At 42.9% G+C, this 24,943-nt stretch overlaps 1 protein-coding gene across 1 annotated transcript; it reads left to right on the forward strand.

Moving 5' to 3' along the window:
* Positions 1 to 2,628, forward strand: LOC136452042 (probable protein phosphatase 2C 2). The gene is made up of 4 exons (XM_066452698.1): positions 1 to 597; positions 1,200 to 1,394; positions 1,495 to 1,730; positions 1,829 to 2,628. Exons 1-4 carry the CDS (start codon positions 418 to 420, stop codon positions 2,421 to 2,423), a joined length of 1,206 nt encoding a protein of 401 aa, XP_066308795.1. The 5' UTR covers positions 1 to 417; the 3' UTR covers positions 2,424 to 2,628.
* Positions 2,629 to 24,943: the final 22,315 nt, after the last annotated feature.

Here is a 24,943-nt window from a genome sequence, read left to right on the forward strand (position 1 = left end):
GGCAGCCGCCGTCCTCTCGCGTCTTACCTCACGCGCGGATAAATAGCAAACACCTCTCTGCTTCTCCGCCATTTCTTTTCTGTTCGGATCGGGTCTGGTCAGTTCTCCGTGTTGCGTCTCCTGTAAGAACAAGAACAAGAAAAAAAAAAAAAAGGAAAGGAGAGTTTCTTTCGGGTCGTCCTTCTCTCGGATTGTCGAAAGGCCGCTCCTTTAGGAGATTTGCGCGTTTCTCGTCGAGATTAGTCGACAGGTGTTCGGATTGAGCTGTTTGGGGTGGAGGAATTTTGAGGCCAAGAAGAGAGTCGGAATCGGATCGGGAGTTCTTGTGGTCCGAGGGTGCGGAAGAAAAGCGAGGGATTTTTAGGAGAATTTCTTGTTTGGGGAAAAATCGGTTTGTTGAGCGGATTAGAGGCGGAGATGGGAGCCGGGGCTGAGGTCATGCATCAGGTCGTGCCGCTGCTGGAGCCGCCGTTCCACCGGTGCGTCGTTAAGAGCGTCGATGTCATGGAGGTGGTGGTCGCCGTGGCGCCTGGGCAGGTGCAGCCAGCGACGTCGCCGAAGGCCGTGGTGGAGGTTGCCGTAGAGGTGCCCGATCTGGTGAGTTTTCGATTTCAGCTGAGCAGAAGTTTCGGTTTTTTTTCTTCTGTTTATTAATTAGTGTTGTGGTTTGGTCAAATTTTACTTGGATCCCCGAAGGAAATTGTATTTCGTGTAGTATTGCTCTGATCTCGATTATGTTTTCTTGAGTACGATAATATGGTGAATTGCAGGAATTAATTGCTTAAATTAGAGCAGGGCTTTCTTTGCTTTTTTATTTGTTGGTTGCTGTTTCTGTTTGTTCATATCGATTTGTGTAGGATATATATTGATAAGTTGTATTTGAAATGTGTAGCCGCCTCCTAAATTGGTTGCTGAAGTTATATGAGATTCTGCCATCTTGTGACGCATTGCTGGCTTGGTCTTTGTAATTTGTTGTGCTACTTAATCAATTGATTGTTATCGTGCAGAACAAAAAAGAATAGTTGTTTGGTCAATTCAATACGTCATAGTTGGTGGCTCTTAATTAGAACCATAACAAAACTTCATGGTGTGTTTTGTGTTAATTATAAACATATCAGAGAAGCAAATTCTAGGTTTATATCTCATTATATGTGACTACAAAGACACCAGCATAACTAACAGTTTTGTGCTTGATGCAGGAGTTCAAGAGAGCTTCTAATGCTGGGAGTAGTGTATCTGCAGAACAACTGCAATTTGTCCCGAGCATTCGATCTGGTAGCTTTGCTGATATTGGACCTAGGCGGTTCATGGAAGACGAACATATTAGAATTGATGATCTTTCTGGTCATCTTGGCTCACTGTTGATGGTCTCTGCGCCTAGCGCCTTCTATGGGGTATGCACTGTGAATGATGTTAGGCTAATTATAATCATAAAATTATAATCTGAATTTCTGAACCCTATATGAATTGATTGGTCTTTTAACATTTGCTTAGGTGTTTGACGGTCACGGGGGTTCAGATGCAGCAGCCTACATGAAAACGCATGCAATGAGGTTGTTCTTTGAAGATGCTGACTTCCCTCAAGCATCACAAGAAGATGAAATATTTGCTGAATCTGTTGAGGAGTCAGTCCGCAAAACTTTCTTGCGGGCTGACCTTGCTCTCGCTGATGATTCAGTCATCAACCGTTCTTCTGGCACCACAGCGCTGACAGCATTGGTCCTTGGGAGGTAATTTAAAAGTGGAACCCAAGCCTCTACAGATCTTAATGGTCGTTTCAGTGCTGTGATGTGGTGAACCATTCTAATCTTCAGTTCCTATCTTTCAGGCAATTGTTAGTAGCAAATGCTGGGGATTGCCGCGCAGTCCTGTGTAGAAAAGGGATAGCGGTGGAGATGTCAAAGGATCATAGGCCGACATACGATGCGGAGCGTCAAAGGGTTATCGAGTGTGGTGGATACATCGAGGATGGCTACCTCAACGGTGTACTCTCTGTGACCCGGGCTTTAGGGGACTGGGACATGAAACTGCCCCAAGGCTCTCCGTCGCCTCTTATCGCCGAGCCAGAGATCCACTGGACCACCCTGACGGAAGACGACGAGTTCCTCATCATCGGCTGCGACGGGTTATGGGACGTGATGAGCAGCCAGCACGCGGTGAGCACGGTCCGCAAGGGGCTCCGGAAGCACGACGACCCCGAGCGGTGTGCTCGGGAGCTCGCCATGGAGGCGAAGAGGCTCGAGACCTTTGACAACCTCACTGTGATCATCGTGTGCTTTGTCCCTGACCTCGCGGCGGCCTCAGCCGCAGCTGTGCCTTCAGAGGAGCAGGCCCCAGCGCCGGCTGGAAGGATCAGGTGCTGCAAGAGCTTGTCGCCGGAGGCACTCTGCAAGCTGAGGAGATGGCTCGAGTCTGACCACTAGAGAGGCCTATGTTTCTGTGATGTGGCTGTGTAAATATTTGGCGCTGATGTTGTTCCGTCTAGTACGGCTGTGCTTACACGGCCAGCAATTTTGTAGCGAGTTTCTGCGGCTACTGCCGCCGCCGGCGCTTTTGTTTCGAACCGTTTTGTTGGATGTACGTACCATTGGTTGTTGCCGTTGTTGCTCGGTTCAGCTCAGTTTGGCAGAGGATGACTACTCCAGTTTGCAAACCCCGTTGCCTGATGGGATGGTGATTTTTTCAGTTGGTTAGCCACGTTCGGTGGGAGCGAAGATTAGAACCATCGCTGTTCGTTGGGTAGGTTTTCAGGTTTCAGCAGTCCCAACTCCCCACTGCTCGTTAGGGGTAGGTTTTCAGGGTTCAGCAATCAGCAGTCCCCGAGCCCCTGATTTGGCTGATTGGAGCGTGTCGTGTACTGATATCTGCTATTCGTGTGGTCATCCGTGGTCTACAGAGAAAAAAATATCTTCGAGAACTTGCGGTTGATCGCTGCAGGCCAGGACGGAGGAACTGCCAAGATAAGGTCCAGGATCCGGTCACAAACATAGGATCCGCTGCTGCCTGCCGGAACAAGTTGCATGCATGTAAGGTTCGGTGCGTTCGCATGCAGTTGCCATCAACGAAAAGGTGGAAATAATCCGGGGCCGCCGCGTTGTTTGACCATAATAGAACAGGGAGAATCAATCCGGCTGAATCGAGAGAGCGCACAAACAATGGAGGTCCTAGCCCCACGGCCTTGACTGACTTCAACAGTAACCCCGGCTGACCTCAATGATTCCATGGTTAGGCTAGCCTCAGTGCCATGTAATGGCTCTGTTCGCCTTATAATCCGGTTTGTTCGGCTTTTTTTTTCAGCCGAAATAGTATTTTTCTCTCACAATAATTCAGCCGGAACAGTATTTTTCAGCCAAACAAACAGGGCTATTGTGTTCACGTGGCATGAATTAAAAAAGAAGAAGAAAATAGTACTCCATCCACTCTAAATTATAAGACGTTTTGACTTTTCTTAATACATAGCTTTTGATATATACTATAATATATACACTATACACTAATAACTAGAAAAGATAAAATATCTTATAATTTAGCATGGATGGAGTATCACTTAGAAAATGGAAAATATGCACTCCCTCCGTTCTGAAATATAAGGAATCGAGGGTTCAAAATTTGTATCAAAATATGTGTCTTAATTAACCGAACACCCATTTCTCTCTAAGTACACCATACCTTTCCTCTCTAATCCGGCAGGAAATTATAACATATAGGCCACGTTTGCTTCGCAGAAAAAAAACAAGCTGAAACACTGTTCCGGCTGATTTAATGTGAGAGAAAAACACTGTTTTGACTGAAAAGATAAGCCGAAAAGTACGGATTATAAGACAAGCGAACATGACCATAAAGATTCCTTTTAAATTAGTAAAGCAATAACCGAACTACTCACTCCTCCCTAATTAGTGAGGGGTAATGCGGTATTTGGCCAAGCTCATTATTTGCCTGAAAATCGCTTCCTTCCTTATATTTCAGGACGAAGGGAGTAGCTTAGACACCGAAACTAACTTTTGAGAACACATATATGTTTTGGGTCTATTATGAGACACAAATGTCACTCCATATTAGGTATTTGGGTCTAAACTTGGTTCAAATGATAAAGTTGTCCCGAGCAACACTATCATTTGAACGAAGTGTAAACAAAAATACCTAAGAAACAACTCTTTGACATGGTACTTTTGGTTATCAGTGATGGAGTCAGGGTAGCTGGAAGGGGCCATGCCCTCCCCCCCCCAACATATCACACCAAAAAAAATTACTATTATATAATTTATAATTTTTATTTATATTTGGAAAAAGAATATAACAAGTCTTATCATATATAATCTTCTAGATAATCATATAAAGTATAACTATATAATAAAATCATCCATATGAGCACATCCGAAAGACACTAGATAATAAAACCATCCCTATAAGCACATGGACCGGTAGATCTCAAGATTTACAAAATCATCATAGAGCCTTGCTGTCAACGGGTATGTCGACCGACCACCCATAGACACCGAAACTAACTTTTGGGAACACATATATGTTTTGGGTCTATTATGATTTATGAGACACAAATGTCACACCATATTAGGTATTTGGATCTAAACTTGGTTCAAATGATAAAGTTGTCCCGGGCAACACTATCATTTGAATGAAGTGTAAAAACAAAAATACCTAAGAAACAACTCTTTGACATGGTACTTTTGATTATCAGTGATGGAGTCAGGGTAGCTGGAAGGGGCCATGCCCTCCCCCCCAACATATCACACCAAAAAAATTTACTATTATATAATTTATAATTTTTATTTATATTTGGAAAAAGAATATAACAAGTCTTATCATATATAATCTTCTAGATAATCATATAAAGTATAACTATATAATAAAATCATCCATATGAGCACATCCAAAAGACACTAGATAATAAAACCATCCCTATAAGCACATGGACTGGTAGATCTCAAGATTTACGAAATCATCGTAGAGCCTTGCTGTCAACGGGTATGTCGACCGACCACCCATATCAACATCTACCATATTAAATTATAGTGAATATATCCACCATAAAATACGTTTTTATAGCGTATTTATGTAGCAGATCGAGATTTCCAAAACAGAAACTCCGATCCTTTCGCCCCTCTATGATAGTCCCATGATATCTCGGCTATCACAGACGTCCAATTTACAGCTGATTACAGAGTCATACAACATCATAGTGTACAAATAAATATATTACAATAGTTTGGGTACAGCTAACAACAAACAAAACATCGTTATTCTATCGTGGAAGCGAAGCTTGGCGATATCCCATTCAGAGGCATCCTTGAGTGTAGAACGAAACCAACTACTAATCTCCATATCACTGCAAGTCAAGAAAATCTGCACACTGTCAGATGTGTGCAGGCCATGGTCAGCACCGATGAGCTTTAGTGGAAAATAGAAAATAAAGGGATCTGGCGATCCTAATACTTTGGCTGTGGTTTGCATCCTTAGCGCATGCAGAAAAGCATCAATAATAAGTAAAGTGTATATCATCTCTAATCCCAAACCATAATCTCATTCTCACCATCCACTCATCATCATCACAAGTTACCACTCATCATCCCTCATAACACCCTCGGTCTTTTAGTCTAGTCAACGAGGTGGCCTTCGCACGCCCCTTGTCTCAACAGCCTCAAGCCGGACCTTAACTTCAGGGGGAGAGAAGCAAAGCACAAGAGAAGCTAGTGAGTTGAACCCTGCACACAGGTAAGTGATCATATCCTAGACCGTTGCTATATATATATATATATATATATATATATATATATATATATATATATATATATATATATATATATATATATATATTATTAACCTCTATAGAGAGTACACTGTTACCCCACATGAACACCACCAATGAATCACCATCAGGGATGAACACCGCCACCGCATACTAGGCCAACTAACACCCGTCCTGTCCACCAGCCGAAACAAAGATATATAGACGCCACTATATAAGCTGGGGTCGTGTCGTCGAAGTATCATGGAGTAGTCTCCACCCCTGACACTAATTGCACAGGGCCACAGACCGCGTGCCTACTCACTCCCATAGAGATTGATGGTTGCCTACACTACTAGGGCAACAGGCGTACCCATTTAGGCATGTGGTGTGTACGAAAGTATCCCGTGATTTATGGTTGTAACTTACGTCAGTCCTTAGGTTGGCCAAAGCAAGCACCTTCCACCAATCCATATGCCCTCAGAGCACTAGACTCACCTAAAAGGTCCTAATAGCTAGAGGGAGGGGGGTGAATAGCCTATTAAAAATTTCTACAACAACACTTAACAAACCGGTTAGACAATTATGAGGCGAAGCAAGTGTTGCGCTAGCCCACTAAAATTGCAAGCCACCTACCACAATTCTAGTTTAAATAGTTTCTATCCACACAAAAGCTATGTTACTACACTAAGTTAGTGTGCTCTCAAAGGCTAACTAAAGAGCCACACTAACCAAACTAACAAGCTCTCACAACTAGCTACACTAAAGAGCTTGACAACTAGTATGTGGTAATGTAAAGAGAGTGAGTAATTTGTTTATACTGCCATGTCGAGGAAGGAGCCAATCAATCACAAGAATGAATACCAATGAAGACCAATCACCTCGAAATCAAATGATGAACACAATAATTTTTTACCGAGGTTCACTTGCTTGCCAGCAAGCTACTCCTCATTGTGGCGATTCACTCACTTGGAGGTTCACGTGCTAATTGGCATCACACGCCAAACTCTCCATAGGGTGCCGCACAACCAACACAAGATGAGGATCACACAAGCCACGAGCAATCCAGTAGAGTACCTTTTGGCTCTCCATCGAGGAAAGGTCAAGAACCCCTCACAATCACCACGATCGGAGCCAGAGACAATCACCAACCTCTTCTCAACGATCCTCGCTACTCCAAGCCATCTAGGTGGCGGCAACCACCAAGAGTAATAAGCGAATCCCACAGCGAAATACAAATACCAAGTGCCTCTAGATGCAAACACTCAATCAATGCACTTGGATTCTCTCCCAATCTCACAAAGATGTTGAATCTATGATGAAGATGAGTGGGAGGGCTTTGGCTAAGCTCACAAGGTTGCTATGTCAATACAAATGGCCAAGAGAGTGAGCTAGAGCCGGCCATGGGGCTTAAATAGAAGCCCTCTTGAAATAGAGCCGTTGTACCCCTTCACTGGGCACAACATGGGGTGACCAGACGCTCCGGTCATATTGACCGGACGCAAGACCCCAGCGTCCGGTCGTGCGATGCACGTCACATGTCCCCTCTCTTCAAATACTGAGCGCCTGATCCCAACGGTCAAGTGATGACCAGACGCGCTACTACGAAGTGACCGGACGCTGGACCTCAGCGTCCGGTCGTTTCCAGTAAGCATCCAGAAATGATTTTTCACGATCGGACACGTCCGGTCATGCTCGACCGGACACACCCAGCGTTTGGTCACACAGCGTCTCCCCTATGCGCTGCCACATTAGCAGGACTAGACACAACCCTCAAGCGTTCGATCACTAAGTGACCTAGCGTCCGATCAGAGACCGACGCCAGCGTCTTTGCTGCTTCAACTGACCGGACGCGCTGGTCCAACCGAGGCCTGCGTCCGGTCACTTCCAGTGACCTCCGTCTTTTCTGTATAGAGCCCCGATGAAGTTCCTAACCCTTGCTCAAATGTGCCAACCACCAAGTGTATCACCTTGTGCATATGTGTGTTAGCATATTTTCACAAACATTTTCAAGGGTGTTAGCACTCCACTAGATCCTAAATGCATATGCAATGAGTTAGAGCATCTAGTGGCACTTTGATAACCGCATTTCGACACGAGTTTCACCCCTCTTAATAGTATGGCTATCGATCCTAAATGTGATCACACTCACTAAGTGTCTCAATCACCAAAACAAAATTGCTCCTATCATTTCTACCTTTGCCTTGAGCCTTTTGTTTTTCTCTTTCTTCTTTTCAAGTCCAAGCACTTGATCATCACCATGGAATCATCATCGTCATGATCTTCACAATTGCTTCATCACTTGGAGTAGTGCCACCTATCTCATAATCGCTTTGATAAACTAGGTTAGCACTTAGGATTTCATCAATTCACCAAAACCAAACTAGAGCTTTCAATCTCCCCTTTTTGGTAATTGATGACAACCCTTTCACAAAGATATGACTTAAAATTTAATTGAATCCATGTTGCTTGCCCAAGCATATTTACTATGTGTAAAGGGATATGGACAAGTTTCATGAACCCCAAATGGTAGTGATTGCTCCCCGTACATATGTGCTAAGAGTTTGGATAGTAGCTTGCACATATGCTTAGATAGGAAATATAGGAGACAATGTCTACTAAATGATGCTAAGGTATAAAAGATGGACCTTTGAAGCGTGATACCAATCGGAGTGCACCATTATACCATCCTTAGCACCATGGTTAGCTTGATACCACTTGGAAACACTTAGAAATGAAATCACTAGATAAACTTATGCATGCTAGATTTTCATTTCATCAAACCTACAACTAGAATACACCACACAAGCATGGATATTGAAATTTAAAACTTGTGCCATGCAAGCAAACATATGAAATGCACATTCAAATGCACCATACAAGTTCATGAGCTTGCTCCCCCTACTTGTGTGCTCAAAATTTTAATTTTAATTGATCCCTTTCCTTTGTCATATCTCTCCCCCTATGTCAAAACCCCCTTTGTTGTTGTCTTTTCACTATCTTTGTACACTATTTCTCCTTCTTTGTCATCAATGACCACAAAGGCTCAAAATGTAGATAGGTTGAGATTATCAATGTCAATCAATGGGGTGAGGATTATTTTCCCAAATTTGATTCAATCTAGATCATTTGCCAAAGATATTTAACTTGGTTTGATCCAAGGACAAGCTTCTTCACACCTCCAAATAAGGGTTATATTGTAACATGCTGAGTTAAACACTTAGAGCTCATTTTCTAGATCATACACTAGGTTTACAAGCCCACAAACATGTCATATGCTACCACTAGACAAAAATAAGCATAGAAGCAATAGTGGTACCATACAATCATCAAATTCATTTGATTTTCATGAATGAGCCTATAAAATATGAAAGATGTCTAGATACACTAAACAAGTCCTTAGCAAGTATGTATGCCATGCCAATCAACTTTACCTTAGATTGCTTGAAGGAGAGGCATGTCATATAAGTGGGGGGGGGGGGGTGCATCAACACATATTTGAGAAATCCAATATGTTCAACTCATTCTTTAGCTTGCAAAACCTTTTCTCATCCAATGGCTTGGTGAATATATCGACAAGCTGATCTTCGGTGCCTACACTCTCAATGCAAATGTCCCCTTTTTGTTGGTGATCTCTTATGAAATGGTGGCAGACATCAATGTGCTTTGTTCTTGCATGTTGAACTGGATTGTTGGTCAACTTGATTGCACTCTCATTGTCACATAGCAATGGCACTTTCTTGAACTTGATTCCAAAGTCACTCAAAGTGGCCTTCATCCAAAGTACTTGTGCACAACAACTACCGGCGGATATGTATTCAGCTTCGGCGGTTGATAATGCAACACTATTTTGCTTCTTTGATGACCATGAAACAAGTGATCTTCCCAATTGACATGTGCCCGAGGTGCTCTTCCTTTCAACCTTGCATCCCGCATAATCCGAGTCGGAGTAACCAACCAGCTCAAACTTTGCTCCTTTGGGATACCACAAACCAACATTTGGTGTATGCTTCAAGTACCTCAATATTCTCTTTGTAGTCTTCAAATGACTTTCTCTTGGTGAGGCTTAAAATCTTGCACACATGCATACACTAAACATGACATCCGGCCTTGATGCGGTCACATAGAGTAGGCTTCCAATCATAGACCAATACAATTTTTGATCCACCATATTTCCACTTGCATCACTATCCAAGTTGCCATTTATTCCCATTGATGTGCTAATGGCTTTACTATCACTCATGTCAAACTTCTTGATCATGTCCTTGATATACTTGCCTTGACTCACAAAAGTACCATTCTTTAATTGCTTGATTTGAAGACCAAGGAAGTAACTTAAATCTCCAATTATGGACATCTCAAACTCATTAGCCATCATCTTTCCAAACTCTTCACAAAAGTCTTGATTGGTGGATCCAAATATGATGTCATCAACATAGATTTGCAACACAAATAAATCTTTTTCAATCTTCTTGATGAAAAGAGTAGTGTCAACCTTGCCCATCATGAACCCTTTAGAGAGTAGAAAGTCCCTCAATCTCTCATACCATGCTCTAGGTGCTTGCTTCAAGCCATACAATGTCTTCTTCAACTTGTACACATGGTTAGGCTTCTTGTTATCTTCAAAACTAGGAGGTTGCTCAACATATACTTCTTCATTAATGTAACCATTGAGAAATGCACTTTTAACATCCATTTGATAGAGCTTGATGTTGTGGGCGTAAGCATAGGCTAGCAAGATCCTAATTGCTTCCAATCTAGCAACCGGGGCATATGTTTCTCCAAAGTCAAGACCTTCAACTTGTATATAGCCTTGTGCTACTAATCTTGCTTTATTCCTTACTACTATCCCATCTTGATCTTGCTTGTTTCTAAAGACCCATTTGGTTCCAATCACATTGTGTCCCTTTGGTCTCTCTACTAATTGTCATACTTGATTTCTTGTGAAGTTATTCAATTCTTCATACATAGCATTCACCCAATCAACATCCTTCAATGCTTCATCTATCTTCTTTGGTTCAATGGATGACATAAATGAGAAATGCTCATAAAATGAAGCCAATCTTGATCTAGTTTGTACACCTCTAGATATATCACTAATTATAGTGTCCAATGGATGATCCCTTGCAACATTGGTTGGATGGAGGATTAGAACTTGATTGCTTGTATTTGCTTGATCATTAGGTTGATATGATGTACTAGCCACTTGTTCTTGTTCATTGTCATGAGAGCCACTTGTACTAGCTTGATTTGTATCATCTTGCACATTTGAGTTAGAGAGCACTTGCACTTGATCATCTTCATCATCATTCACTTGCCTAGGCCTCAATTCACCAACATCCATGTTCTTCATGGCATTTAAAAGTTGAATGCCTCTAACATCTTCTAAGTTCTCATTCTCTACTTGTGAACCCTTGGTTTCATCAAATTCAACATCACGAACTTCCTCAAGAGTACCACTATCCAAATTCAAAACTCTATATGCTTTACTTGTAGTGGAATAACCAAGTAGGAATACTTCATCACATTTCTTGTCAAACTTGTCCAATCTAGTGCCTTTCTTCAAGATATAGCATTTGCAACCAAAGACCCAAAAATATGCAATGTTAGGCTTTTTACCATTCAAGAGCTCATATGGTGTCTTCTCTTTCAATGGATGACAATAGATGCGGTTGCTACAATAGCAAGCCATGTTGATAGCTTCGACCCAAAAAGATTGACTCACATTGTACTCACTAAGCATAGACCTTGCCATACCAATGAGTGTTCTATTCTTCCTCTCAACAAGGCCATTTGATTGTGGAGTGTACTTGGCCGAGAATTGAAGTCCAATTCCAAATTCATCACACAACTCAATAATTCTAGTGTTGTTGAACTCACTACCATTGTCACTTCTAACTCTCTTGATGGTTGTTTCAAACTCATTATGAATACCCTTGACAAATGATTTGAATGTTGCAAACACATCACTTTTGTCCACCAGAAAGAATACCCATGTGTATCTAGTATAATCATCCACTATCACAAAGCCAAACTTGTTACCACCAATGCTAGTGTATTGTGCTGACCCAAATAAATCCATGTGCAATAACTAAAATGCTTTACTAGTGCTCATCATGCTTTTCTTAAGATGGGTGTTTCCAACTTGTTTGCCAGCTTGACAAGAGCTACAAAGCTTATCCTTTTCAAACACAACATCTTTCAAGTCTCTAACCAAGTCATGCTTAACCAATCTATTTAATTGTTTCATTCCAACATGACCAAGCCTTCTATGCCATAACCAACCCATGCTAGACTTAGTGAACAAACATGTGGATAATTTAGCTTCACTAGCATTGAAATCAACCAAGTATAGATTCTTATATCTAAAGCCTTTGAAGATCAAATTAGAGCCATCTACACTTATGATCTCTACATCATCTACTCCAAATATGCATTTGAATCCAAGATCACACAATTGAGCCACGGATAGCAAGTTGAAATTCAAGCTCTCTACTAGCAACACATTGGAAATGCTCATGTCATTGGTTATTGCAATCTTGCCAAGCCCTTTTACCTTGCCTTTGCCATTGTCACCAAATGTGATACTATCATAACCATCATTGTCATTGGTGTTGATTGAGTTGAACATTCTTGTATCACCGGTCATGTGTTGAGTGCACCCACTATCAAGAACCCAATGCCTTCCTCTAGCTTTATAATTTACCTACAAAAGAAGATAAATTCTTTTTAGGTACCCAAACTTGCTTGGGTCCTTGAAGGTTAGTGACCAAGCTCTTTGGCACCTAAATGGCTTTCTTCTTTGAGCCCATCTATGGTTTACCAATGAACTTAGCCTTTACACCATTTGCACCCCTGGTAAGCATATAGAAAGAATCAAGCTTAATGGAGGATACATTAGCATTTTACTCTTGTTTTTTGCATTCATGCTCTTTATGACCAACTTGCTTGCAACTAGTGCAAAATCGACCATTGTTCTTCACAAAACTAGTCTTGTGGGGAGCAAAGGCCGCCTTGCCTTTCTTGGGGGTATAGCACAATCCCTCTTTGTAGAGAGAAGCTCTTTGGCTACCTAAGCACATAAGCAAGTGGTCCTCACCACCATAGGCCTTAGCCAAGGTGTGAGTGAGCTCATTGACCTCCTTCTTGAGGGTCTCATTCTTAACCATTAGTGAGGCATTACAAGTGAGACCATCACTACTAGATGAGGTGGAAGTAGAAGTACTACAAGAAGGGTTAGTAAGAGCAACAATGATAGGCATAGATAATGATTCATCAATTATATCACAAGTTAAGCCTACATTGCAAGTCTCAACATGCTTCTTTTTATTTTGCTCATCAAGCAAAGAGAAATGAGCCTTTTCAAGCTTTTTGTGAGCCTTGCCAAGCTTCTCATGGGCTTCCTCTAGCCTCTCATGAGATGCTTTGAGCTCATCAAAGGCTTGCTTAATGGATTTTAGTTCCTTACGCAAACTTTTGTATTCCCTTCTCTTGATGTCAAAGTGTTCTTTAGCATCTTCTAGCATATCAAATAGTTCATCCTTAGTAGGTTCATCATCATTGCTATCACTTTCATTTTCATTTTCATTATCATGTTCCTCACCACTTCCATCATCACAAATTTATACCTTAGTGGCCTTAGCCATGAAGCATGATCGAGTGTTGAAGAGAGAAGGCTTCTCATTGATTGCAATGCTTGCAAGTGCCTTCTTCTTGGTGGTCTTGTCATCATCACTATCATCATCATCACTTGAGGAAGCATCACTATCCCAAGTGACCACATATGAACCACCCTTCTTCTTCTTGAAGGTCATCTTGTCCTTCTTCTCTTTCTTTTCCTTCTTGTCCTTCTTCTTGTTCTTCTTGCTGTCATCATCATTGTCGCTATTCTATGGACATTGAGAAACAAGATGATCTTTGCTTCCACACTTGAAGCACCTTCTTGACTCTTCCTTGTTCTTGGATGAAGATTTCTTTCTTCTAGCACGGTACCCTTTCTTCATCATGAACTTGCCAAATTTCTTGATAAAGAGAGCCATCTACTTCTCATCATCATCATCATCCCATGAGCCATCATCTTCACTTGATGTATCTTGCTTTGCCTTGCCTTTGGATGATGTGGCCTTGAATGCCACACTCTTCTTCTTCTCATCTTTCTTTTCATCTTTCTTCTCCTTCTTTTCTTCCTTCTCATCATCATCTCTATATGTATCATCGGTCATTATATCTCCCAACACTTGGTTTGGTGTCATGGTGTCCAAACCACTTCTTACTAGAATAGTGACCCATGTGCCAAATCTTGAAGGTAAGCATCTCAAGAACTTCCGAGAGAAGTCCTTGTCCTTCACCTCTTCTCCAAGTGCTTTGAGATCATTAACAAGCACTTGAAGCCTATGGAACATCTTCGGCATACTCTCATCCTCCTTCATCTTGAAGCTTGCAAACTTCTCTTTGAGAATGTATGCCTTTGCACCCTTAACGGCTTGAGTGCCCTCAAATGATTCTTCCAACTTCTGCCAAGCCTCATGAGCCATCTCAATATTCTTGATTTACTCAAATGTTCTTTCATCAATTGCATCATGAATGGCACTTAGAGCAATGTCATTGTTTTGGAGAAGCACTTCTTCGGCCACGGTGGGATTCTTCGGATCACCAATCTCAATTTTGGTTTCTACCACCTTCCACACTTTTCTATTGATTGCCTTGATATGTGTGGTCATCTTTGATTTCTAATATGGATAATTTGTGCCATCAAATTGGAGTGGCTTCTTGATGTTGTTGATTTGAGCCATTTTACACCAAAGGTTGTTAAGCCTCAAATCACGGTGACCTTGGCTCTGATACCAATTGAAAGGTCCTAATGACTAGAGGGGGGGGGGGTGAATAGCCTATTAAAAATTTCTACAACAACACTTAACAAACCGGTTAGACAATTATGAGGTGAAGCAAGTGTTGTGCTAGCCCACTAAAATTGCAAGCCACCTACCACAATTCTAGTTTAAATAGTTTCTATCCACACAAAAGCTATGTCACTACACTAAGTTAGTGTGCTCTCAAAGGCTAACTAAAGAGCCACACTAACCAAACTAACAAGCTCTCACAACTAGCTACACTAAAGAGCTTGACAACTAGTATGCAGTAATATAAAGAGAGTGAGCAATTTGTTTATGCCACTATGTTGAGGAAGGAGCCAATTAATCAAAAAAATGAAGACCAATCACCTCAGAATCAAATGATGAACACAATGATTTTTTTACCAAGGTTCACTTGCTTGCCGACAAGCTACTCCTTGTTGTGGCGATTCACTCACTTGAAGGTTCACACGCTCATTGGCATCACACACCAAACCCTCAATAGGGTGTCGCACAACCAACACAAGATGAGGATCACACAAGCCACGAGCAATCCACTAGAGTACCTTTTGGCTCTCCACTGGGGAAATGTCAAGAACCCCTCACAATCACCATGATTGGAGCAGGAGACAATCATCAACCTCTGCTCGACGATCCTCGCTGCTCCAAGCCATCTAGGTGGCGGCAACCACCAAGAGTAACAAGCGAATCCCGCAGCGAAACACGAACACCAAGTGCCTCTAGATGCAAACACTCAAGCAATGCACTTGGATTCTCTCCCAATCTCACAAAGATGTTGAATCTATGATAGAGATGAGTGGGCGGGCTTTGGCTAAGCTCACAAGGTTGCTATGTCAATACAAATGGCCAAGAGAGTGAGCTAGAGCTAGCCATGGGGCTTAAATAGAAGCCCCCTCAAAATAGAGTCGTTGTACCCTTCACTGGGCACAACAGGGGGTGACCAGACGCTCCGGTCATATTGACCGGACGTAGGATACCAGCGTCTGGTCGTGCGATGCACGCCACGTGTCCCCTCTCTTCAAATACTGAGCGCCCGATCCCAACAGTCAAGTGATGACCGGACATGCTGCTGTGAAGTGACCGAACGCTGGACCTCAGCGTCCGATCATTTCCAGTAAGCATCCAGAAATGATTTTTCATGACCGGATGCGTCACGTCATGCTCGACCGGACACACCCGGCATCCGGTCACACAGCATCTCCCCTGTGTGCTGCCACGTTAGCAGGACCAAACACAACCCTCCAGCGTCTGGTCACTAAGTGACCCAGCGTCCGATCAGAGACCGACGCCAGCATCTTTGCTGCTCTAACTGATCGGACGTGCTGGTCCAACCGAGGCCAGCGTCCGGTCACTTCTAGTGACTTCTGTATTTTTTGTATAGAGCGCCGGTGGCACCATCGGACTGCCCGCACTACACTCCACCGATGAAGTTCCTAACCCTTGCTCAAATATGCCAACCACCAAGTGTATCACCTTGTGCATATGTGTGTTAGCATATTTTCACAAAACATTTTCAAGGGTGTTAGCACTCCACTAGATCTTAAATGCATATGCAATGAGTTAGAGCATCTAGTGGCACTTTGATAACCACATTTTGATACAAGTTTCACCCCTCTTAATAGTATGACTATCGATCCTAAATGTGATCACACTCACTAAGTGTCTCGATCACCAAAACAAAATTGCTCCTATCATTTATACCTTTGCCTTGAGCCTTTTGTTTTTCTCTTTTTTCTTTTCAAGTCCAAGCACTTGATCATCACCATGGAATCACCATCATCATGATCTTCACAATTGCTTCATCACTTGGAGTAGTGCCACCTATCTCATAATCGCTTTGATAAACTAGGTTAGCACTTAGGGTTTCATTAATTCACCAAAACCAAACTAGAGCTTTCATCACCCCACATAGGTGATCTATCCATCCACAAACTCCTCATCCCAATGTCCCTCGAGGACCGTCGTCCCTCTAGGACTCTATGTTCTCGCCACAAGAACTACCCTTGGTGCACTCTATACACCACAACAACCTCTCACTCTAGCCACTTGAAAGGTCCTAATGGCTAGAGGGGGGGTGAATAGCCTAATAAAAATTTCTACAACAACACTTAACAAAATGGTTAGACAATTATGAGGCGAAGCAAGTGTTGTGCTAGCCTACTCAAAATACAAGCCACCTACCACAATTCTAGTTTAGATAGTATCTATTCACACAATAGCTATGACACTACCCTATGTTAGTGTGCTCTCAAAGGCTAACTAAAGAGCCACACCAACCAAGCAAGCAAGCTCTCACAACTAGCTACACTAAAGAGCTTGACAACTAGTTTGCGGTAATGTAAAGAGAGTGATCAAGAAGGTTATACCACCATGTAGATGAAGGAACCAATCAATCACAAGGATGAATAACAATGAAGACCAATCACCTCGGAATCAATGATGAACACAATGATTTTTTACCGAGGTTCACTTGCTTGCCGACAAGCTAGTCCTCGTTGTGGCGATTCACTCACTTGGAGGTTCATGCGCTAATTGGCTTCACACGCCAAACCCTCAATAGGGTGCCACACAACCAACACAAGATGAGGATCACACAAGCCACGAGCAATCCACTAGAGTACCTTTTGGCTCTCTACCGAGGAAAGGTCAAGTACCCCTCACAATCACCATGATCGGAGCCGGAGACAATCACCAACCTCCGCTCGACGATCCTCGCTGCTCCAAGCCGTCTAGGTGGCGGCAACCACCAAGAGTAATAAGCAAATCCCACAGCGAAACACGAACACCAAGTGCCTCTAGATGCAAACACTCAATCAATGCACTTGGATTCTCTCCAATCTCACAAAGATGATGAAACAATGATGGAGATGAGTGGGAGGGCTTTGGCTAAGCTCAAAAGGTTGCTATGTCAATACAAATGGCCAAGAGAGTGAGCTTGAGCCGGCTATGGGGCTTAAATAGAAGCCCCCCATGAAATAAAGCCGTTGTACCCCTTCACTGGACACAATGCGGGGTGACTGGACGCTTCGGTCATATTGACCGGATGCTGAACCTCAGCGTCTGGTCACGTGATGCGTGCCATGTGTCCCTCTCTTCAAATAATGTGTGCCCGATCTCAACGGTCAGAAGACAATCGAACATAGCAGCTAACAGTGACCGGACGCTGAACCCCCAGCGTCTGGTCATTTCCAGTAAGCATCCAGAAACGATTTTTCCTGACCGAACACGTCCGGTCATGCTTGACCGGACACAGCCAGCGTCTGGTCATATGGTGTCTTCCTCTATGTTGCCACATCAGCATGACTGGACACAGTCTTCCAGCGTCCAGTCGCTGAGCGACCCAGCATCTGGTCATGAGACCGAAACACACGCCCTCTACTGCCACTGACCGGACGCGCCGATCCAACCGAGACTAGCGCCCGGTCACTTACAGTGACCTCTGTCTTTTCTGTCTAGGGCGCCGGTGGCACCGTCGGACTATCCGCACTCTATGGGCAGACACTCTGCCGGTGGAGTTTCTTACCCTTACTCAAATGTGCCAACCACCAAGTGTATCACCTTGTGCACATGTGTTAGCATATTTTCACAAACATTTTCAAGGGTGTTAGCACTCCACTAGATCCTAAATGCATATGCAATGAGTTAGAGCATCTAGTGACACTTTGATAACCGCATTTCGATATGAGTTTCACCCCTCTTAATAGTATGGCTATCAAACCTAAATGTGATCACACTCTCTAAGTGTCTTGATCACCAAAACAAAATAGCTCCTACCATTTATACCTTTGCATTGAGCCTTTTGTTTTTCTCTTTCTTCTTTTCAAGTCCAAGCACTTGATCATCACCATCATCATGTCATGATCTTCATTTGCTTCACCACTTGGAATGTGCTACCTATGTCATGATCACTTGATAAACTTGGTTAGCACTTAGGGTTTCATCAATTTACCAAAACCAAACTAGAGCTTTCAATCTCCCCCTTTTTGGTAATTGATGACAACCCTTTCACAAATATATGAATTAAAATTCAATTGAATCCATGTTGCTTGCCCAAGCATATTTACCATATGTAAAAGGATATAGACAAGTTTCATGAACCCCAAATGGTAGAAATTGCTCCCCCTACATATGTGCTAAGAGTTTGGATTGTAGCTTGCACATATGCTTAGATTGGAAATATAGGATACAATGTCTACCAAATGATGCTAAGGTGTAAAAGATAGACCTTTGAAGCGTGATACCTATCGGAGTGCACCATTATACCATCTTTAGCATCATGGTTAGCTTGATACCACTTGGAAATGAAAGTTATCTAGTGATTTCATTTCATCATTCAATCTTACAACTAGCATACATCACACAAGCATGGATATTTTAAATTTAGAACTTATGCCATACAAGCAAACATATGAAATGCACATTCAAATGCACCATACAAGTTCATGAGCTTGCCCCCCTACTTGTGTGCTCAAAATTTTAATTGATCTCTTTCCTTTGTCATATCTCTCCCCCTATGTCACACTCTTCCCCTATTACTTATATCTTTGTTTCTCTCCCCCTTTGTCATCAATGACCACAAAGACTTAAATTATAGATAGGTTGAGATTTATCAATGTCAATCAGTGGGGTGAGGATCATATTCCCAAATTTGGTCCAATCTAGATCATTTGCCAAAGATATTTAACTCGGTTTGATTCAATGACAAGCTTCTTCACACCTCCAAATAAGCGTTATCTTGTACCATGTTGAGTTAAACACTTAGAGCTCCTTTTCTAGATCAAACACTTGGTTTACAAGCCCATAAACATGTCATATGCTACCACTAGATCAAGTCAAGCATAGAAGCAATAGTGAGACCATATAAACATCAAAATCATTTGATTTTCATGAATGAGCCTAATAAAATGAAGAGATGACTAGATGCACTAAACATGTCCTTAGCAAGGATGTATGTCATGCCAATCATCTTTTACCTTGGATTGCTCGAAGGAGAGGCATGTCATATGAGTGTGGGTGTATCAATACATATTTGAGAAATCCAATATGTTCAACTCATTCCTCAGCTTGCAAAACCTTTTCTCATCCAATAGCTTGGTGAATATATCGGCAAGTTGATCTTCGGTGCCTACACTCTCAATGCAATTGTCCCATTTTTGTTGGTGATCTCTTATGAAATGGTGGCGGACATCAATGTGCTTTGTTCTTGCATGTTGAACCGGATTGTTGGTCAACTTGATTGCACTCTCATTGTCACATAGCAATGTCACTTTCTTGAACTTGATTCCAAAATCACTCAAAGTGGCCTTCATCTAAAGTACTTGTGCACAACAACTACTGGCAGATATGTATTCGGCTTCGGCGGTTGATAATGCAACACTATTTTGCTTCTTTGATGACCATGAAACAAGTGATCTTCCCAACAATTGACATGTGCCCGAGGTGCTCTTCCTTTCAACCTTGCATCCCACATAATCCGAGTCGGAGTAACCAACTAGCTCAAACTTTGCTCCTTTGGGATACCACAAACCAACATTTGGTGTATGCTTCAAGTACCTCAATATCCTCTTTGTAGCCTTCATATGACTTTCTCTTGGTGAGGCTTGAAATCTTGCACACATGCATACACTAAACATGACATCCGGCCTTGATGCGGTCACATAAAGTAGGCTTCCAATCATAGACTGATATAATTTTTGATCCACCATGTTGCTACTTGCATCACTATCCAAGTTACCATTTGTTCCCATTGGTGTGCTAATGACTTTGCTATCACTCATGTCAAACTTCTTGATCATGTCCTTGATATACTTGCCTTGACTTACAAAAGTACCATTCTTCATTTGCTTGATTTGAAGACCAAGAAAGTAACTCAACTCTCCAATCATGGACATCTCAAACTCATTAGCCATTATTTTTCCAAACTCATCACAAAAATCTTGATTGGTTGATCCAAATATGATGTCATCAACATAGATTTGCAACACAAACAAGTCTTTTCCAATCTTCTTGATGAAAAGAGTGGTGTCAACCTTGCCCATTGTGAACCCTTTAGAGAGTAGGAAATCCCTTAATCTCTCATACCATGCTCTAGGTGCTTGTTTCAATCCATACAAAGCCTTCTTCAACTTGTATACATGGTTGGGCTTCTTATCATCTTCAAAACCGAGAGGTTGCTCAACATATACTTCTTCATTGATGTAGCCATTTAGAAATGCACTCTTAACATCCATTTGATAGAGCTTGATGTTGTGGGCACAAGCATAGGCTAGCAAGATTCTAATTGCTTTCAATCTAGCAACCGGGGCATATGTGTCGATGCGGGACCCACAGGATACCCCGCAAGGGAGAAAGAAGATCTAGTCTAACTAGGATTCTTCCCATGTAATCTTAGTAGTAGTACTATTTAGTAATCCTACTAGGAACTCTCATTGTAAACCGACTAGGACTCTGGCCTTCTGACTATATAAAGGAGGGCAGAGCTCCTGGACGGGAGGACGACAATTGTACAACACAACATATCACAATCAATCCAACGCAAAGGCTAACGTCGACTGGACGTAAGGTTATTAATCGATCTACGATCGAGGGCCTGAACTAGGATAAATCGACTGTCTCTTGCGTTAACCATCGAGTTCAGCATACGCCGAAGCCCGAACATACTGCCCCGGGTACCCCCGTGGCAGGCTATCGGCGGTGAAACATCGACAGCTGGCGCGCCAGGTAGGGGCTTTCGGCGACTTTTGCATCCGAGAGCTCGATGGACCTCGACAACATGATCTTCCCGACGGGATCAACTTTCATCTTCGGCTCATGGATCTGCGAGGCGGACAACTACGGCAGGCTCCAAAGCCATCTCCTCAAAGATCCGGATCAGCATGAAGAATTTCCTATTTCGACAACTACAACGGATCAGCTCACCAGAAGATTCGCGCAGCTCATAATATCCGATTCGAATAAGATTTCACGGCTACGCGCATCCGACTCGAATTCAAGCTCCATGTCCAAGATGAAGTCTTATTCGAGTGCTTTCAAGAAACCGAGTTCTTTTTTGGTAGGATTCCAGAGCACAACCCAAAACAACTCGGATTACCCTCAGAGTTCTTTCAAAAAGTCAAGTTCTTTTCCATTTGGGCTCGACAACACGGCAAAATCCTATCAAGGACAGATCAAAAGGTCTTTCAATCCAATGCTTGGGATACCACTGACAGGAGCCTAGGAGGGTCTCGTGCTAACAATAACATCGCAAGACTGTATCATCCACTGGCCAGGATCCATTCCTGAAGATAGCGGAACCCAACTAGTCGGCACAACAACAATAGCTATTCTACCTTACCAAGAAGGAGACTCGATCTGCAACATCGAGGCGTCTACTGAAGTCATCAGCAACTCTGACAGTGTGAAAACTAACACCAATAACAGAACGGCTCACGCACAGGAAGTGCTCATGGTTCGACGTCCTCGGTCACCATTAAATCCCCCGAAAGCACCCGATGTCAGGTCATCAGATGAATCAGAATCCAACATATCACCCTTTGCCCAGGGCTACGATGGAGAAACCGAGAGTCAGAAACAAGCTAGAGAAAGAAAAAACAAGTTGAAGCAAGGGCGCCAACACCGTGCTAGGCAGCGCAGGGAAGCTCGGATCAGATAGAGCGAAGGTTCCACCTGGTGTATTCATAGAAGAGCTATCAGTTCCCTCTATCAAACAACCTGGTGAAACAACACATGAAATTCAGGCTAAAAGCGTTCAGATCTTGGTAATCAACACTTCATGGAGCCAAGTTTTCATCGACTATATCAAAGAAAACAAATTGCCAGCAGATAAGGCAGAAGCCACCCAAGTTGTTCGCAGAAGCAAAAACTACGTTCTAGTAGGAGATAGACTTTACAGAAGAGCAGCATCATCAGGAGTACTCGTAAAATGTGTCTCATTTGAAGAAGGTAAAGAGATCCTAGATGAAATACACTCAGGTTGCTGTGGAAATCATGCTGCCCCAAGGACACTGGTTGGCAAAGCATTTTGCACCAGATTCTACTGGCCAACCGCTTTGAAAGACGCAGAAGAGCTTGTCAGAAAATGCAAAGGTTGCCAAATGTTTGCAAGACAAGCCCATGTACCAGCTCACAATCTTATCTGCATCCCACCCGCTTGACCTTTTTCCTGCTGGGGGCTGGATCAAGTAGGACCCCTGAAGAAAGCAAAAGGCGGCTTTGAGTACATCTTTGTAGCAATCGACAAGTTCACCAAGTGGATTGAATACAAACCACTCGCGAAATACAGCGCAACCAAAGCAGTCGAGTTCATCCAAGACATTATGCACCGCTTCGGCATGCCCAATCGAATCATCACAGATCTAGGCTCCCCCTTCATAGCTACAGAATTCAAGAGCTAGGCACAAGACTGTGGTTTCAGTATAGACTATGCGTCTGTTGCACATCCAGAAGCCAACGGACAAGTAGAAAGGGCTAATGGACTCATACTAGCCAGATTAAAACCAAGGTTATACGAAGAACTAGTGGACTATGGGTCCAAATGGATTGAAGAATTACCGAAAGTAGTATGGGGGCTACGAACTCAAATAAGCAGAGCAACAGGCTACTCACCCTTCTTCCTAGTTTACGGGTCAGAGGCCGTACTGCCCGCCGACTTGATCTGGACATCACCAAAGATAGAACAATACGATGAAGGAGAAGCAGAACACACAAGAAGATTAGAACTCGACAGCTCAGAAGAAGTCAGAGTAAACGCTACCCTCCAATCAGCCAGATACCTACAAGGTTTAAGACGGCACTACCACAAGAGTACCCATCCTCGATCACTACAAGTCGGAGACTTAGTGCTAAGAAGGATACAAAAGACTGACGGACGACATAAGCTACTCAGTCCATGGGAAGGTCCGTTCATTGTCACAAAAGTCACCGGACCAGGCACATACAAGTTAATAACCGAAGATGGAAAAGAAGTCAGCAATACATGGCACATCAGCCAGCTAAGAAGATTCTACGTGTAAAAACAACTCAAGAAAAAACAGATATGCAAGCCACAAGGGACCAACGTTCACAATCGACGAAGGACAATATTCTTCAACAACATATGTATTAGTTTATATTCATGATCAATAAAGATGATATTCATCCACAGCATGTCTTATCATGACTTCCAACGAGTTGTTTTCACGAAACAAAAAGCAAAATGGCTGAAAACATGCCTGAGCATCCCAGCCGAGAGCAAAATAGCTGAAAAGACGCTTGAGCCCGCCGATGAGGGTAGCTAAAAGCTAACACCCGAAACAAAAAGCAAAATGGCTGAAAACATGCCTGAGCATCCCGGCCGAGAGCAAAATAGCTGAAAAGATGCTTGAGCCCGCCGATGAGGGTAGCTAAAAGCTAACACCCGAAACAAAAAGCAAAATGGTTGAAAACATGCCTGAGCATCCCGGCCGAGAGCAAAATAGCTGAAAAGACGCTTGAGCCCGCCGATGAGGGTAGTTAAAAGCTAACACCCGAAACAAAAAGCAAAATGGCTGAAAACATGCCTGAGCATCCCGGCCGAGAGTAAAATAGCTGAAAAGACGCTTGAGCCCGCCGATGAGGGTAGCTAAAAGCTAACACCCGAAACAAAAAGCAAAATGGCTGAAAACATGCCTGAGCATCCCGGCCGAGAGCAAAATAGCTGAAAAGACGCTTGAGCCCGCCGATGAGGGTAGCTAAAAGCTAACACCCGAAACAAAAAGCAAAATGGCTGAAAACATGCCTGAGCATCCCGGCCAAGAGCAAAATAGCTGAAAAGACGCTTGAGCCCGCCGATGAGGGTAGCTAAAAGCTAACACCCGAAACAAAAAGCAAAATGGCTGAAAACATGCCTGAGCATCCCGGCCGACAGCAAAATAGCTGAAAAGACGCTTGAGCACACCAATGAGGGTAGCTAAAAGCTAACACCTAAAACTAGTCGACCGAAATTGAACTTCAAAAGACCCTCCAGCTCTTCGTTCCGAAAAGCAAGAGGCTCGGGGGCTACATCCAGATAGGAATACTTTTTCCTCAGAAAAGCACAAGCGCCACTCAAAAAAAGCATTCGGATGCCGAAGTTCGTCAAGGCAACATTCTATGCCGAGTCGTTTTTACATAGCGCGGACGAAAGGTTATCAACACAAAGATTTACATCTAACAAGTCATAGCGTGGACAAAGCACTCGACGGATCACAAAAGAGGAAGAAAAGAAAAGTACTCGACAAATCGAGGGGTCTCGTCAGGATAATGCATAGAGTTGTTTTGCGGAGCAGAGACGAAAACGGGACAAAGTACTCAGCAAGTCAAGTAACTTCGA

Source organism: Miscanthus floridulus, chromosome 5 (assembly GCF_019320115.1).
Source record: "Miscanthus floridulus cultivar M001 chromosome 5, ASM1932011v1, whole genome shotgun sequence".
In the NCBI taxonomy this organism is placed as follows: domain Eukaryota; kingdom Viridiplantae; phylum Streptophyta; class Magnoliopsida; order Poales; family Poaceae; genus Miscanthus; species Miscanthus floridulus.